This window comes from Chelonoidis abingdonii, chromosome 17 (genome assembly GCF_003597395.2).
Source record: "Chelonoidis abingdonii isolate Lonesome George chromosome 17, CheloAbing_2.0, whole genome shotgun sequence".
Classification (NCBI taxonomy): Eukaryota; Metazoa; Chordata; order Testudines; family Testudinidae; genus Chelonoidis; species Chelonoidis abingdonii.
Genome location: NC_133785.1, coordinates 4,001,541 through 4,014,588, shown reverse-complemented (window position 1 = coordinate 4,014,588; position 13,048 = coordinate 4,001,541). Strand labels below are relative to the sequence as shown.

General features: G+C 42.6%; 1 protein-coding gene and 1 long non-coding RNA gene across 8 annotated transcripts in view; one reads left to right on the top strand and one right to left on the bottom strand.

The window, feature by feature from the left end:
• The window catches only part of LOC142047878 (uncharacterized), a 159,798-nt gene that overhangs the window by 144,291 nt on the left and 2,459 nt on the right, over nucleotides 1-13,048 (bottom strand). The gene's annotated exons all lie outside the window — the stretch shown is intronic.
• Nucleotides 7,973-12,269, top strand: GP9 (glycoprotein IX platelet). 2 transcript variants are annotated; one of them, XM_032805711.2, is made up of 2 exons: nucleotides 7,973-8,081; nucleotides 10,887-12,269. In XM_032805711.2, the coding sequence occupies exons 1-2, from the start codon at nucleotides 8,050-8,052 to the stop codon at nucleotides 11,518-11,520; spliced, it is 666 nt and encodes a 221-aa protein (XP_032661602.1). In that variant the 5' UTR covers nucleotides 7,973-8,049; the 3' UTR covers nucleotides 11,521-12,269. The 2 variants fall into 2 exon arrangements, with proteins under 2 accessions (XP_032661602.1, XP_074929489.1); XM_075073388.1 differs by lacking the exon at nucleotides 7,973-8,081 and adding an exon at nucleotides 8,120-8,806.

The window sequence follows — 13,048 nt, the reverse complement described above, 5'->3', positions numbered from 1 at the left end:
GTGGGATACCTCCCGGAGGCCAATAATGTTGATTTCCGTCCACACTAACAGTATTCCGAAGTAATACTATCGATTTTAGCGTTACTCCTCTCGTTTTGTAGGAGTACAGAAATCGATTTAAAGAGCCCTTTAAATCAATTTAAAGAGCACCATAGTGTGGACGGGTACAGCATTAAATCGATTTAACGCTGTTAAAATCGATTTAACGGCGTAGTGTGGACCAGGCCAAAGACTATTCAGTATTTGGTCTCTTGACCTTCCTGCTAAGACTGTCAACAAGAGTGATATTTAGTGGCAATAGTGGGGTGGTTTTGCTGATTCAGATGTGTCCCCTGGGAAGTGGCCTAAAACAACTCCATTTATTTCACACAGGCCACTCAATAGTTATTAGTGGTATCCACTTTCAGTTGGTGCCAACCTAGGCACTCTGTATTGAAAGTGGTTGTGTCCGAGTGTGAATCGTAGGACGCATCTGTGTGCTGGATGAATGGATATGTGAAAATAGGCATCTTGTAGGTCGAAGGCTGTGAACCAGTCCCCTTGTTCCAGCGTGGGTATTATTGTGCCCAATGTGACCATGTTGAATTTCTGTACATGTATAAATTTGTTCAGTCGGCGTAAGTCTAGTATAGGTCTCCATCCCCTGCCTTTCTTTTGGGTCAGAAAGTAGTGGGAGTAGAACCCTTTTTCCCGATGTTGCGTTGGTACAGGTTCCACTGCACCTAGCTGTAGAAGATGAGCCACTTTTATATGAAGTAGGAGCTTATGAGAGGGATCCCTGAAGAGGGACGGGAAAGGGTGGGCGGGCAAGATATGAAAGGGATGAAGTAATCTGACTGAACTATTTCCAGGACTCAGTGCCAGACATGGTGGAAAAACCTGGAGACAGTGGTCAAATGGGAAAATAGATGGTGGAGTCAACGGGTGGTCGTGCAGACCCCCAACCAACAGTTCAAAATTGCTGTTTGTTTCCCGATGGGTGGGAGGTAGCTGGTTGCATATGGTTTTGTCTGCGCCTATGAGGTCTGTTGTGGTTCCTTCCAATACCATATGGTCTAGGCTGGGGCCAGTGATATTGTTGTGTGAGGAGCCTCTGATAAGGTTGATACTGTTGTCCCCTGGGGAGGGATGGGTATATGCCCAGAATGTGCAGGATGGCTCTAGAGTCTTTCATAGTGTGAAGGACTTCGTCGGTTTTTTAAGAAAAAAGTTTATCTTTGTCAAAGGGAAGGTCCTAAACTTTGGTCTGAAGATCTTTGGGGATACCAGATGCAGACAGTCAGGAAGACCTGCGCATGACCACCGTAGTTGCAGTAGTGTGGGCTGCTGTGTCTGCCATGTCCAGGGATGCTTGTAGCACTGTCCAGGACACCAATTGACCTTCAACAAGGACTGACTTAAAGTCCGCTCTCCTGCCCTCTGGAATATGGGAGGTAAAATCAAAGAGCTTGTTGCAGTTGTCATAGTTATAGCTTGCGGGGAGGGTGGAGTAATTTGCAATTCTAAAGTGCAAAGTAGAGGAGGTATAAACCTTGCGGCCCAGGAGGTGAAGCCATTTGAGATCCTTGTCTTGTGGGGTGGGCCAGTATTGTGGCTGTTTTGTCCTGTGTGTCACTGTATCCGCTACAAGAGAGTTTGATTGTGGGTGGGAAAATAAGAAATCTATATCCTTAGCAGGAACATAATATTTACATTCAGCCTTTTTGTATGTTGGTGGGATGGAGGCAGGAGTCTGCCAGAGAGTGTCAGCTGGTTCTAGGTGGGCTTCATTTAGTGTGATCTTTGAGGGCGCAGAGCATTGGAGGATTTTGAGGAGTCTGTGTTGTGTCTCCCTGGACTTCCTCCAAAGGAATGTCCTGGCTGAGTGCTACCCTCTTGAAAAGTTCCTAGAATTGCTTAAAGTAGTCCACATTTTGTGGAGGTGGAGGCATGAGGGCTCCATCTGCATCTGATGGAGAGTTAGGAGCCGGTGAATCAGGGAAGCGTTCATGGCCCAGCTCTTCAGGAGCCCTAGATGTAGATGGAGAACACAAAGCGGGCTTGTGGTCTGGTGGAGGGGCTGCGAGGAGGAGTGGTGGCAGGAGCCGACTAAGGGTACCATTGAGGCATAGGGTAAGAGAAGTGAGGCTGTGGTAATAGCCTCCTGTCCCAGATCTGGACTTTAGCGTCCAGGACCTGGGTGCTGTCCCAAACCTGGACTTTTGCGTCCAAAATCTGGGGGCTTACCTGAAACTCCCCCAAGCTCACTACCAGCTTGGATATTCTCGCTGCCACCAACTAGGACTATTGGGGGTCCTAGTATGCCCCCCGAGTCACCCCAACTGTCCCCTGGGGGACCCCCAAGACCCAGAGCCCTGGGTCTCCCTCTCTTCTCTCCCAGCTTCCCCCCCTTTCCTGGGTTAGCCGGTGCGAGACTAGACTTCACTCTTTGAATGCAACCGGAGAGGCAATCTAGCGTCCCCGAGGCTATGCATTCACAGCTAATCACAGCTAGCACACAAGGAAATTCCCCCTCCCTGATCTCGTAGCAGTAACTAGAGAAAAACTTCAACCACAAGAGAACAGAGATGATTCTTTTTCTCTTTCCCCGTAGCCTGCTCTTTCCCTGAAAACAATAGGAAAATAGCCCACAGCCTGGCTTTTCCCTTCCCTTTGCCTCCCTAGGAAAAGAAACTTCCACAAGTTTTAAAAGAAAAGTTTATATAAAAAAAAGGAAATATAAAACAATAATCTTGCATTAAGAAACTCAATACAGGCTCTTGCTTATAAGAAAATATGAAGAAACAGTCTGATTTAAAAGATAGCCCAATTAAACCAGTCCAACAAATCAACATACATGTGAATACAACACAAAGCTCATCATAGCCGAATTACTTTGTTTTCCTTTGTACTTACAGATGTTTAGAAGAAACTTTAAGATAAGATGGAGTTAGGAGGAAACCTTGTTTACTCACAGCCGAGAAAACAAAAAAGACACAGCAATCCACATCTGTACATACAACACAAAGCTCTTCATAGCCGAATTACTTTGCTTTTCCTTTGTACTTCCAGACTTTTAGTAGAATATTTGAGATAAGAGAGAGGTAGAAGGAAACTTGTTTACTCATAGCCGAGAAAACAAAAAAGACCCCGAGTATACAAATTCCCGCCCCTGACTTTTAAACAATCCAGTTCTCTGATTGGTCCTCTGGTCAGGTGTTTGGTTACCCTTTCCAGGTAAAAGAAACTTAACCCTTACCTTACCTATCTACTTATGACAGAGGCCCATCCACAGGGGGACAAAGTAGGGAAACTGAGGCTGGTTCTTGTGAGGCGCTGTGCCTTGAGATATACATAGCTCCGGTGGAGGAGGAGAATCAGGCAGGGAAAACTTTGCCCACTGCTGCATGTCGTTCTCACTGTCAGTGAGGGCAGCCAGGTTGGGTGGTGAGAGCGGCTGTTCAAACAGTGAGTGCTCCATGCCGAGTAGAGGAGAGTCAGGCTCAGGGGCCATGCAGACATCATCTTTATGAAAAAATTGCTGCTGCTCCATGGGCTGTGGTCCTGCAGAGCACAAAGTGTGAGCGGAAGCCTGCAGTGACTTTTTTTTTGCTTTCCCGGGTGCTGCAGGCCATTTATAGGCACCCTGCATGGGGTCCGCGTCTGCTGTGGGGGTGATAGGCAGGCTCAGTGCCGACATTCTTGTTGGCCCTGGGGTGGAACATGCTGCCAGTGCCGAGTCTATCTTCGATGCCGACAGGACAGGTGCCAAGGAGAACTTCCCACTGTGGGAAGTCGGGTCCCTACTTTTGTGCCCCATGTGAGCCACGGCTGAGGTGCTGGGGCGGTCGGAGGCACCTGCTTTTGGTACTGTCAGCACCGAGGGTAAAGATCTCGCAGGAGACCCTTTACCCTTTTGAAAGTCTCTGTGCAGAGACACTGCGGCTTCTTGCCTCTTTGCTTGAGAGGGTGAAGCCGCGATCCTGATTGGTTCCAACCTAGCTGGGGAGCATGAGGGAGAGGGTTTACTGCCCATATCCATAGGCGGCTGTAGAAATTTCTCCATCAGGAGCATTTTTAGCTGCAAATCCCTGTCACGATGAGCCCTGGTTTTCAGGCTGGTACAACAGAGACACTTGGCAGGGACATGTGTCTCGCCGAGCCACTTCACACATAATAAGTGTCTGTCAGACTGCTCCTTGCATAAGCTCCTTGCAGGAGTCGCATTTCTTAAAGCCCAGAGACCCCAGCATCGTTGAACTATGATTGCCTGGGGAAAGAGTCTCAACAGGAGACGAACTAGAGAGAATTTTTTTTTGTTTTTTTTTTAAAACTAATGAACTATTCTAATGGAAGGGAGAGAACTGGGATATTTCTATCTAACTATTTCTATTTCTTTTTACTTATCTCCTTCAGTGACCAGGGAAGAGGTTCATCACTGCCCCGAATCCCATCTTCAGCTGAGAACAATTGAGAAGGAACTGAGGGGGGTGCGGGATACAAGTGCCTAGGCATACTCTAACGACTCCGTGAGACAGCAGCTGAGCATGTGCATCTGGATCAGGCAGTGCTACCAAAGATCTCCAATTAACATCACCAGGATGCACCATCACCTGGAGTGGAGCGCCCACAGGGACAGCACTCGAAGAAGAACCTTAATTCTGGTATCTCCTGACTTTTGAGTGCTTGACTTTGCAACTTTAATAGTGTTCTTTTAACATATGGGTTTTGGGTTGGCATGTGAGAGAGTGTGTGGGGTGGGGAAGTTAATTTCCTATATTTTTTTTAAAAAGCAAACTGATAAAACAGAAATTCCATTATGTAGCATCCTACTGACACCTCCATGAATCAGCAGAAGCATTGAAACCCTTGCTTAGATCCATCTCACAGACCTCCACTGCTTGAGCTGACGGAGTAACTCAGAGTAGTGGAAGGCTGTCATCCTGTATGTGGACCAACAGTAGAGGCGGAAGGGACATTTTACCAGTACATTTCACAGTTATTTATTGATACCAGAGAAATAGTGAGACTCAGGAATCAGAAGAAATGGGCTGTAGCCCACGAAAGCTTATGCTCAAATAAATTTGTAAGTCTCTAAGGTGCCACAAGTTCTCCTGTTCTTTTTGCAGCTACAGACTAACATGACTGCTACTCTGAAATTGGGAATCTTGGGTTCCATTCCAGGTTCTAGAGGACAGTGGGCTGTGTAGGCACAGACTCTTCTGACCATTCTCTCCAAGCGTATGTCTACACTACAATTAGACACCCACAGGTGGCCCATGCCAGTTGACTCAGGCTCACAGGGCTCAGGCTGCTGGACTGTTTAATTGTGGTGTAGATGATCAGGCTTGGGCTGCAGCCTGAGCTCTGGGACCCTCCCCCCTTGCAGGATCCTAGATCCCAGGCTCCAGTCCAAGTCTATAATCTCTGCACTGCAATTAACAGCCCTGCAGCCCAAGCCCGGCCTCAGCTGGCACTGGCCAGCTGCAGGTTTTTAACTTCAGTGTAGCCATACTCCAAGTTTGACCCACTTTTCCTGGTTCCTTCCAACCTATCCCTGTCCAGTCCTGTCTCTTTCCTATCCCTGGCCCCTTGACCCAGACCCATTCTCCTCACTAACTAGTGCCAGTTTCTACCCAAGCCAAATTTGGGCAGATTTGAAGAGACACAGCAAAGAGCACATCCCTGACACAAAGACCACTTCCTGCCAACTGTCAAGTCCTTGCGCCAAAGCATGGGGGCACAAAAGCTTTTAAAAAACAAAGTAACCAGGATTTTTTAAACAGAGTAAAACAATCTATATTTCCCTAGCCTTGTTCTTAGAAAGAGCAAAACTATTTTTGCTGAAATTTTCCAAAAGCATTCACCCTGAGGAAAGCACTGAGCATGGGCAATATCATTAACTCCAAATGGTTAAAATCTGGCACAGTTATAAACAACTGCAGACAAGGTCTCATAAATGGGAAATGGCAGGCATCCTTTTGATTCCAGTTAAGATCCATCACATTTTTGCTAAGGGGTAAGCTTCATTGCAGGAGGTGAAAGGAAAGGGGAACATTCTTGCACATGTGGTGGTTGAATCCAGGAATTAGATAGTGTTGGCAGGAAATTATTAAGGAGATTCATCTTATGACAAAACACCAGGTTCCTAGAGATCTCCTGACCTCATTACTTAATGCTCCAGTAAAGGATCTGCATTTTAAACAGAATGACAAATTTACTTCTTTTTATTGTTGGCAGCAAGACTTAATATTGCACATTTTTACTGGAATAATGTGACTCCTCCTCCTCTGGAATTGTGGTAAAGCAAAATGTGGACTGTCCTTATAAAGGAAAAGCTTTCACACCAAGTATATACACAAAAGAGAAGTCCCAGAAAAGAGGATAGGTATTTTAAAATTTGGTAACCTTTTTTTAGTGCACTCAGAGAAGTAGGGCTCCCCTGACAGCAATCCAGCATCTATAGGCAAGTTCTTTGAATATTAACCTAATCCTGAATAAGGAATAAGTAATGTACAGTGTAATGTGTTCTTGTTTTATCGGAACTTTCCTTTAATAAAAAAGTTTTCAAAAAAATAGTATGTGGTACTACGAGCACCATCTACAATGCATGCAAACACACACACACACACCCCTCTCCCGCACACCCAGTAATTGCACATTTGCTACTGTTCAACGTACTCTTGCTGAACATCTCTATTTTCTATGTCTGTGGTAAAAACATACAGTGCCCAAATTTTAGAACTCTGCACAATTTTCTGTTTAACTGGAGCATACAGTCATTGAGACTGCATGCACGATCTATTCATCTGCATATGCAAATATAGCCACTTATGCATCTAACTGACCATTTGTGGGTTCAAATACCTGAGTTGCAGGAATAACTAGGATAACAGTACTTGCAAATTAGCCATGAATTTACAAAATCACTTTTGTACATATAAATACAGGCATGAAGTTTTAAAAATAGAGGTCCTCAATGACTGATCATTTATAAAATTCCCAACTTGAATGCGTCGCCATACATTTACAGTTAATGTATAGAACAGATGTGAAGGGGGTGATAATATCTATTGGTCCTCCTTTACAAGAGTGAAGAAGGCATTGCAAAGTATAAGCTCAACTGTTTAAGTATTCAGAACCACAGTTTTGACAAATCTCAAACCTGTGTGGTTTTTCAAAACCACCTTTGTGCATGCAGCTGAGTGTATGGTGCAAATATGACCACATGTCCATTTAGCACACATAGAGCAACTACCAGTAGGTAGCCAAATGCCCGTTTTATATCCACAAATAGGTTTTTGGCTCACAAAATGGTTGCATGTCCACTTTTATGGGTACAATCAGTTGCATGCACATGAAAAGAAGATACAAAATGAAAGTCAGAGCTGAAAATTTGGATCTGAGTAACTTTTTGTAACATGGTGATTGGTTTGCTGTTCCAAAAGATGGATGAAGCAATAAAGAATCACGGCCAGTCTCCTCACCTGACAGGCACTATAACTTCTGCTGGAGTATTTCATTGCCTTATATATGTTTTATTCTTACACGTTGTCAACTTAAAGTGGCTTAGATTTAATTTTACAAAATGTACAAGTTCAGCAGAAAGGGTTGAATGGAAACACTCTTAGCTTTGATGAAAAAACCCCCCAAAACTCTCATGGTCTAGCTTTAGCTGTTTCTGGAACTTAACACCTGCCTGTCCCACTGACTGATAAAGTCCAAGCTGACTTTTACACCTCTAGATTTTTACTTCTGATAAACAAATACTTGTCAGACTGGAGTTGAGTCACTTCAGGATTTTAAGAAACCTGCCACCTTTCAAACAGGAAAAATATTTAAATAATAAAAACATAATAAAATATGAAATTCTCCTCTTTTCTGCTGAAACAATAAGAAAAGCTCAAAGAGCTATTTGACTCTACGCATTTCCCAAGAGGAATTGCTGCATAGCAGATGAGACAGAAGGCTTGTCATCTGTTACATTCATTTCCTTCCTAGATCTTTAAAACCTGACAATGTTTTGTTTAATCCAGCACTGCAGATCTTCAAAGCCTTACTACGCAAACAATGGAAAGGATCAAACACTCACACACACAGAGGTAAGCAAGCTATGCAGCTCATCAATTCCTTTCTCCCTGCTCCTCTTGCCCAAGTCTCATATCCTTTTGATTTGGGGTTTCTTGGTGTTTACTCGGTAAACCATGGTAGTGGATCCTTAGCATAGGCTTTGCTCACCCTGCTTTTAGTTAGATCTTTATCCACAAACTGACACATTAGGTTGGAATTAAAAGGTGTAGCCACTTTTAAGAAGTTATCAACTGCTACTGGATTCCTGAAGCTGCAGCAGGGCATGCCTTTAGACTCAGCACCAAAGGGTTAAATTGTGATTATGAAGAGATTAGAAATTGTCAAAATTAATATTCGAGCTGTTCTGCGATGAAGTTCATAGTATTATGGAGAAGAAATCCCACATAAGCTATAGGGAAATGGTATTTCACTTGTCAGTTATGAAAAAAATCAAGAGGTGCCTCACTTAATTTTGAGAAACTAATTACCTGGGCTGTACTATTATTTTTTAAACACAGATCTCAGTCTCATATTTGTAAATAGAGTTAGTAAAATGTGAAATCTCCCTTAAGCAGGGTGTGCTTCTTACAAGTGTTTAAAAGAGAATTGGGGAGGGGTGGTTTTGTTGATTGGTTTGCTTAAACAAGATAAGAGTTTCAAAACTACTTTGGGTTATCAAGTTCGTGAAAGCAAAAGATTTTCTTAAATCGGTCAAAGCTGGCATTGCAGCATTACCTGGATTTAAAGCTCTAAGATTGTAAGTCTTTTCCCAGTATCCAAATCAGCTGGAAATTGAAACAAATGGCTTTTGTTTATATTTGTTGCTTTCACTATAGTTTAGAAGAAAGGTTTTCATGCCCTTGTTTTTCTGTGGTATGATTGTCACGTTAGCTGCATTTAGATCTCTCTCTCGCTCTCTCTGATCAATCTAGGATTTCATTAAGAAAACAGGACCAGCATTTAGATCATCATATTTCAGAACGGATAAGATGAATTTTAAGCAGGTCTGTCATCCCACGCTGGTCACTTTTCATTATGCAGGGCTTTTGGATTGTTGTAGCTATTTTAGAAAAAAGAAAATAAAAGTGTTGTGCTGTATCTACATCTGGGCACGTGTAGATACCTAAATAATTTCTTGTTCAAAAATTCAAGACTTGACCAGAATTCATGCCTTCAGTATCTTTGAATTAATCATTTGTATTGCAAGCTACTTTAAAGGAAACTGATACCTTCTCTAGATTTTGAAGCAAAAAGTTATTAAAAGCAAAACCAATCCAACCTCAGCCTTTAATGAGTTTACTGAAAGAAAGCAATATCAATTCAATTTTTACCCTCTCAGATGAGACATTTTCCTACTGGGGTTATTAAGACTGGTCACGCTTTAAGATATCAAAGAATATTCTGTCCAGGTTCTATACTTACATATGTATAATTTCCATTCTATATTATTTTTATGTAAAAGGCACTCTAACATGAGGTTAAAGATAGATAGAATAAATCCATTAGATAATTTCTATTTGTCGGCCAACTCCAGTGCTTTGCCTGCTTTAGTTTTAAATTGCTTTTGTGTTGGGCTTCCAACGTTCACTTGCAAAGTAAGTTCTATAGTCTAATACAGTAGATTTCATCTTCTTTTCTGGGGTGGAGTGGGGGTGGAGAAAGGTGACAGGGAAGGTCTGAGTGTACAATAAGAAGAAAACTGACACCTTTTAACAGCATATCCCACTCCCCAGATAAGTATTCAGGGCACTATACAACCAAAATTATTTTCTTAAAATTTCACATTTAATCAGTGGATTTCCATATAAAAGTAAGGGGGAAAAAAAGTTCTAGTTATGGGGTGAATTATGGTCATAATTAGAGATGGTTCCAACACACAAAGTTTGGATCTGGATTTCCCCAACAGTGCAGAGGAGTTTGGATCTGGAATTCCCTTGATTGGCCATACTTTAAAAAAAAAAATAAAAAAACTGGGGGAGGGGGAGGAAATATTTGCAGATGTGTAAAGAGAGGATGGATGGGACCAAGATGGATGTTAGGCGGGCGCCAGCTCCAAACAACAGGGGCTGCCACAGCAAAGGGAAAACTACCTGCCAACCTAAGACATGATGGTGGTATCCCCCCAAAAGTGAGCTCTGAGCCATGTCAGAGCACAGATAAGCACAATTTGTAGTTTTGTATTCATTTTACATCTTAAAACAATAAGCTCTTACAGATGGATGCATGAATTCAGGCACTAAGTAAAAGAGCGGTGATGGGCCAAAAAAAAAGAACTTGTAATCCACATCCTGCAAATGCTCACATCAGAACTCAGCCCTAATGTACCAATTCTAGTCAGATCCATAACAGAAAGGATCCATTTTCCAAACGAATGTAGCTGAAAATCTCTGGAGATAACTTCTTAAAATCAACTTATACCATTCAAGATGGCAAAAATCAGCATTTGTAATCTCACATGATTTCAACACCAAATTCAAACCCTAGTCTTGAACCTAAATCAAAAACCCTAACCTAAAACTAACCTCGATCTAGCCACCACCTATTTGGGCCATCTCTATTCAGGAGCTTTTTGCAGTAATATTTTGTATAATAAAGCATGAAGTGAGAGTGGCAATGACTCACCACACTCTTTCATAAATGTATTAGTATTAACCAGGTTAAGACAGACTGGCATTATGGGAACTGTAGGGCATGAAAAAAATCTTCCAGGAAACTCAAGATTTCCTGCTGATCCTAAAGCAGGATGAAGTGGGGACAATTTTATATTCTAGCTTTACATTTAGAACCATGACAATTCATCAGTTGTTTTTAGATATATGTTTTTGTCCTTTATTTAGTGAAAACATAATCACCATGAAGATCCCCGCTGCTGCAGGATTTGTTACATTAATGCTGTTCTGTTTAGTCCATGCGGAAATCTGCCCTCTGTCCTGCACCTGTAAGCCACTTGAAGAAATGAAGGGTTGGCTAGTAGACTGCAGCTCAAAGGGACTAAAGGAAGTGCCTGCCCTGCCTGTCAACACCAGGAAACTTTATCTACAGAATAACAGCATGACCACAGTTCGTACTGGTGCATTTGACAACTTACAGAACCTAGAGGAAGTGAATGTGTCTGACAATCCCTGGAATTGTGACTGTGACATTCTGTATCTCAAACTCTGGCTGGAGGACTTCTCCGAATCTTTTATTGCTAACGTCATCTGTGCAACCCCAGCTTCCAGTGAGAGGAAGCCTTTGAGCCAGTTGAGTGGGAATGAGCTGGACAGCTGCAGGAAATCCCTCCCAATTAAATGCCTCAATTTCTTTTGGCGAGATCTCGCTTTGATCACTTTTGCAGTAGTTGTACTTATTTTAACATCATGTGCTCTGAGGTTCTCCAAAAGGCTAGCCTACCAGGTTACCACAAGAGATTATTATTCTGCTGCCCCGCTGCTGCGGAAGCATAACCTAGAAAATTACATGTCACAATGAGATGTTGCTGTCACCAATAGCTCTTCATAGAAATGCCAAACTAACCTAATACAAAAGATACCCTTCTTAGCTATTACTGGCTATGCGAGTGTAAGTGTACTAGAAATGGATCCCAGACCACAAAGTTTGCGGGGGAGAAGTTTGTATGAAGATCCAGTATTCAGATCCAAGGTTTTGGTTGGAGGACACCTCTAAAATGCACTTAAATTTACTTACTGGCAAGTCAGAATAAGTTATTTTAATATTACATTCTCTAAATATCTAAGGAAAGTAGTTAGGAAATTTTACTTGTCCAGTTTTGTGATTTTTGAAGAATTAATTTCCCATTTTTACCAATGAAATCCCAGCTCTTCTAGCAAAAGGCTATTTACAGTCTACTGCCAGCTAGTTTCTGGTGGATTTTGATTACACTATTGTTACTAATTTAGACTCTGATCCTAAAGCTGACTGCACCCCATCATGCTGGCGGAGTCCTATTGACTTGAACAGGCGTACACTTGCACCTGCAGAGGAGAGGGCTGAATTTGACAGCATGCAGAGGTTCCTTTGGCAGCAGAACCAGTGTGGCTATTAGGACCAGCCCTTGGATTTACCCCTTAATAAACATGATTTTAAGCTTCCTGAAAATTAATGTGCATCTATTAAGGAGTCCTTTTAAATACTACTGAATTTCCTAGAAAACACTTAAGAAAAATTGTACTCTGTGTGTGATATTTAAATAAAGGGTGTTTCTTATGCATTCACACGTATCCAAGTCTGTGTTGCATAATTACATGGGACAACCACAGATGTTGGTTAAACATCCTGCAAAATTAGTGGGTTGGGTTTTTTTGGGTGGGGGGGAGGGCTCAAATTGCTAGGATTTTTGCAGAAACCATAAAAAGATCCCTTTCTTTCTGGGGAGTAAAATATCTCCTCATAGGAAAATTACAGGAGCAGCTAAAGCTTCTATCTTCTCCCCAACCTGAACTATTCATAAGGGCCCCAGCCATGAGACTTTATGCTGTGATCTTATCAGATCTGTCACGTTAGGCTGGGTCAATACTTAGATTGGGGAACTCTGAATAACTCCTAGAAGAAACACAGTATGTGGCACACTTCACACACAGTTCCTGCTAACCCAAAGCCCTAGCTTAGGGCTGGAGGAAGTTCTCTGCTTCTAGAGCTTCTCTTCTTTGGATGCAACATAGCACTGACGTCACTATTGCATGATTGCATGGCCCTTTTTGAAAGAGCCGAAGGAAGTTTCTTGCAGGTACCTGTGCAAATTACTTGTTAAAATGCCTCAGGTTCCTGGCTGAAGCTGGTTGCTGTTCAGCTTCCATGATGCAAGTAAGCTTGCTATGACTATTTATCATAACTGCTCTAAGAAGAGCTAGGCCTCCAGCCTCAAACACACACAGCAGTGCCAGTAGAGGGATAAGGGGTCATTACCTGTCCATGCTCACTGCTGATGAGCCACGCTGATCTAGGAGCTTGGAGCTGAGCTGCACCATCTGCAGCAGCTTCCTTCTCTTTCCCAACCTCC

Excerpts from the sequence above, each read along its gene's own strand:
- GP9 (XM_032805711.2), top strand. The coding sequence starts at position 8,050 with ATGGAAAGGATCAAACACTCACACACACAGAG. Across the intron at positions 8,082-10,886 it reads AAACACTCACACACACAGAG|TGAAAACATAATCACCATGA; the intron begins GTAAGCAAGCTA and ends TCCTTTATTTAG.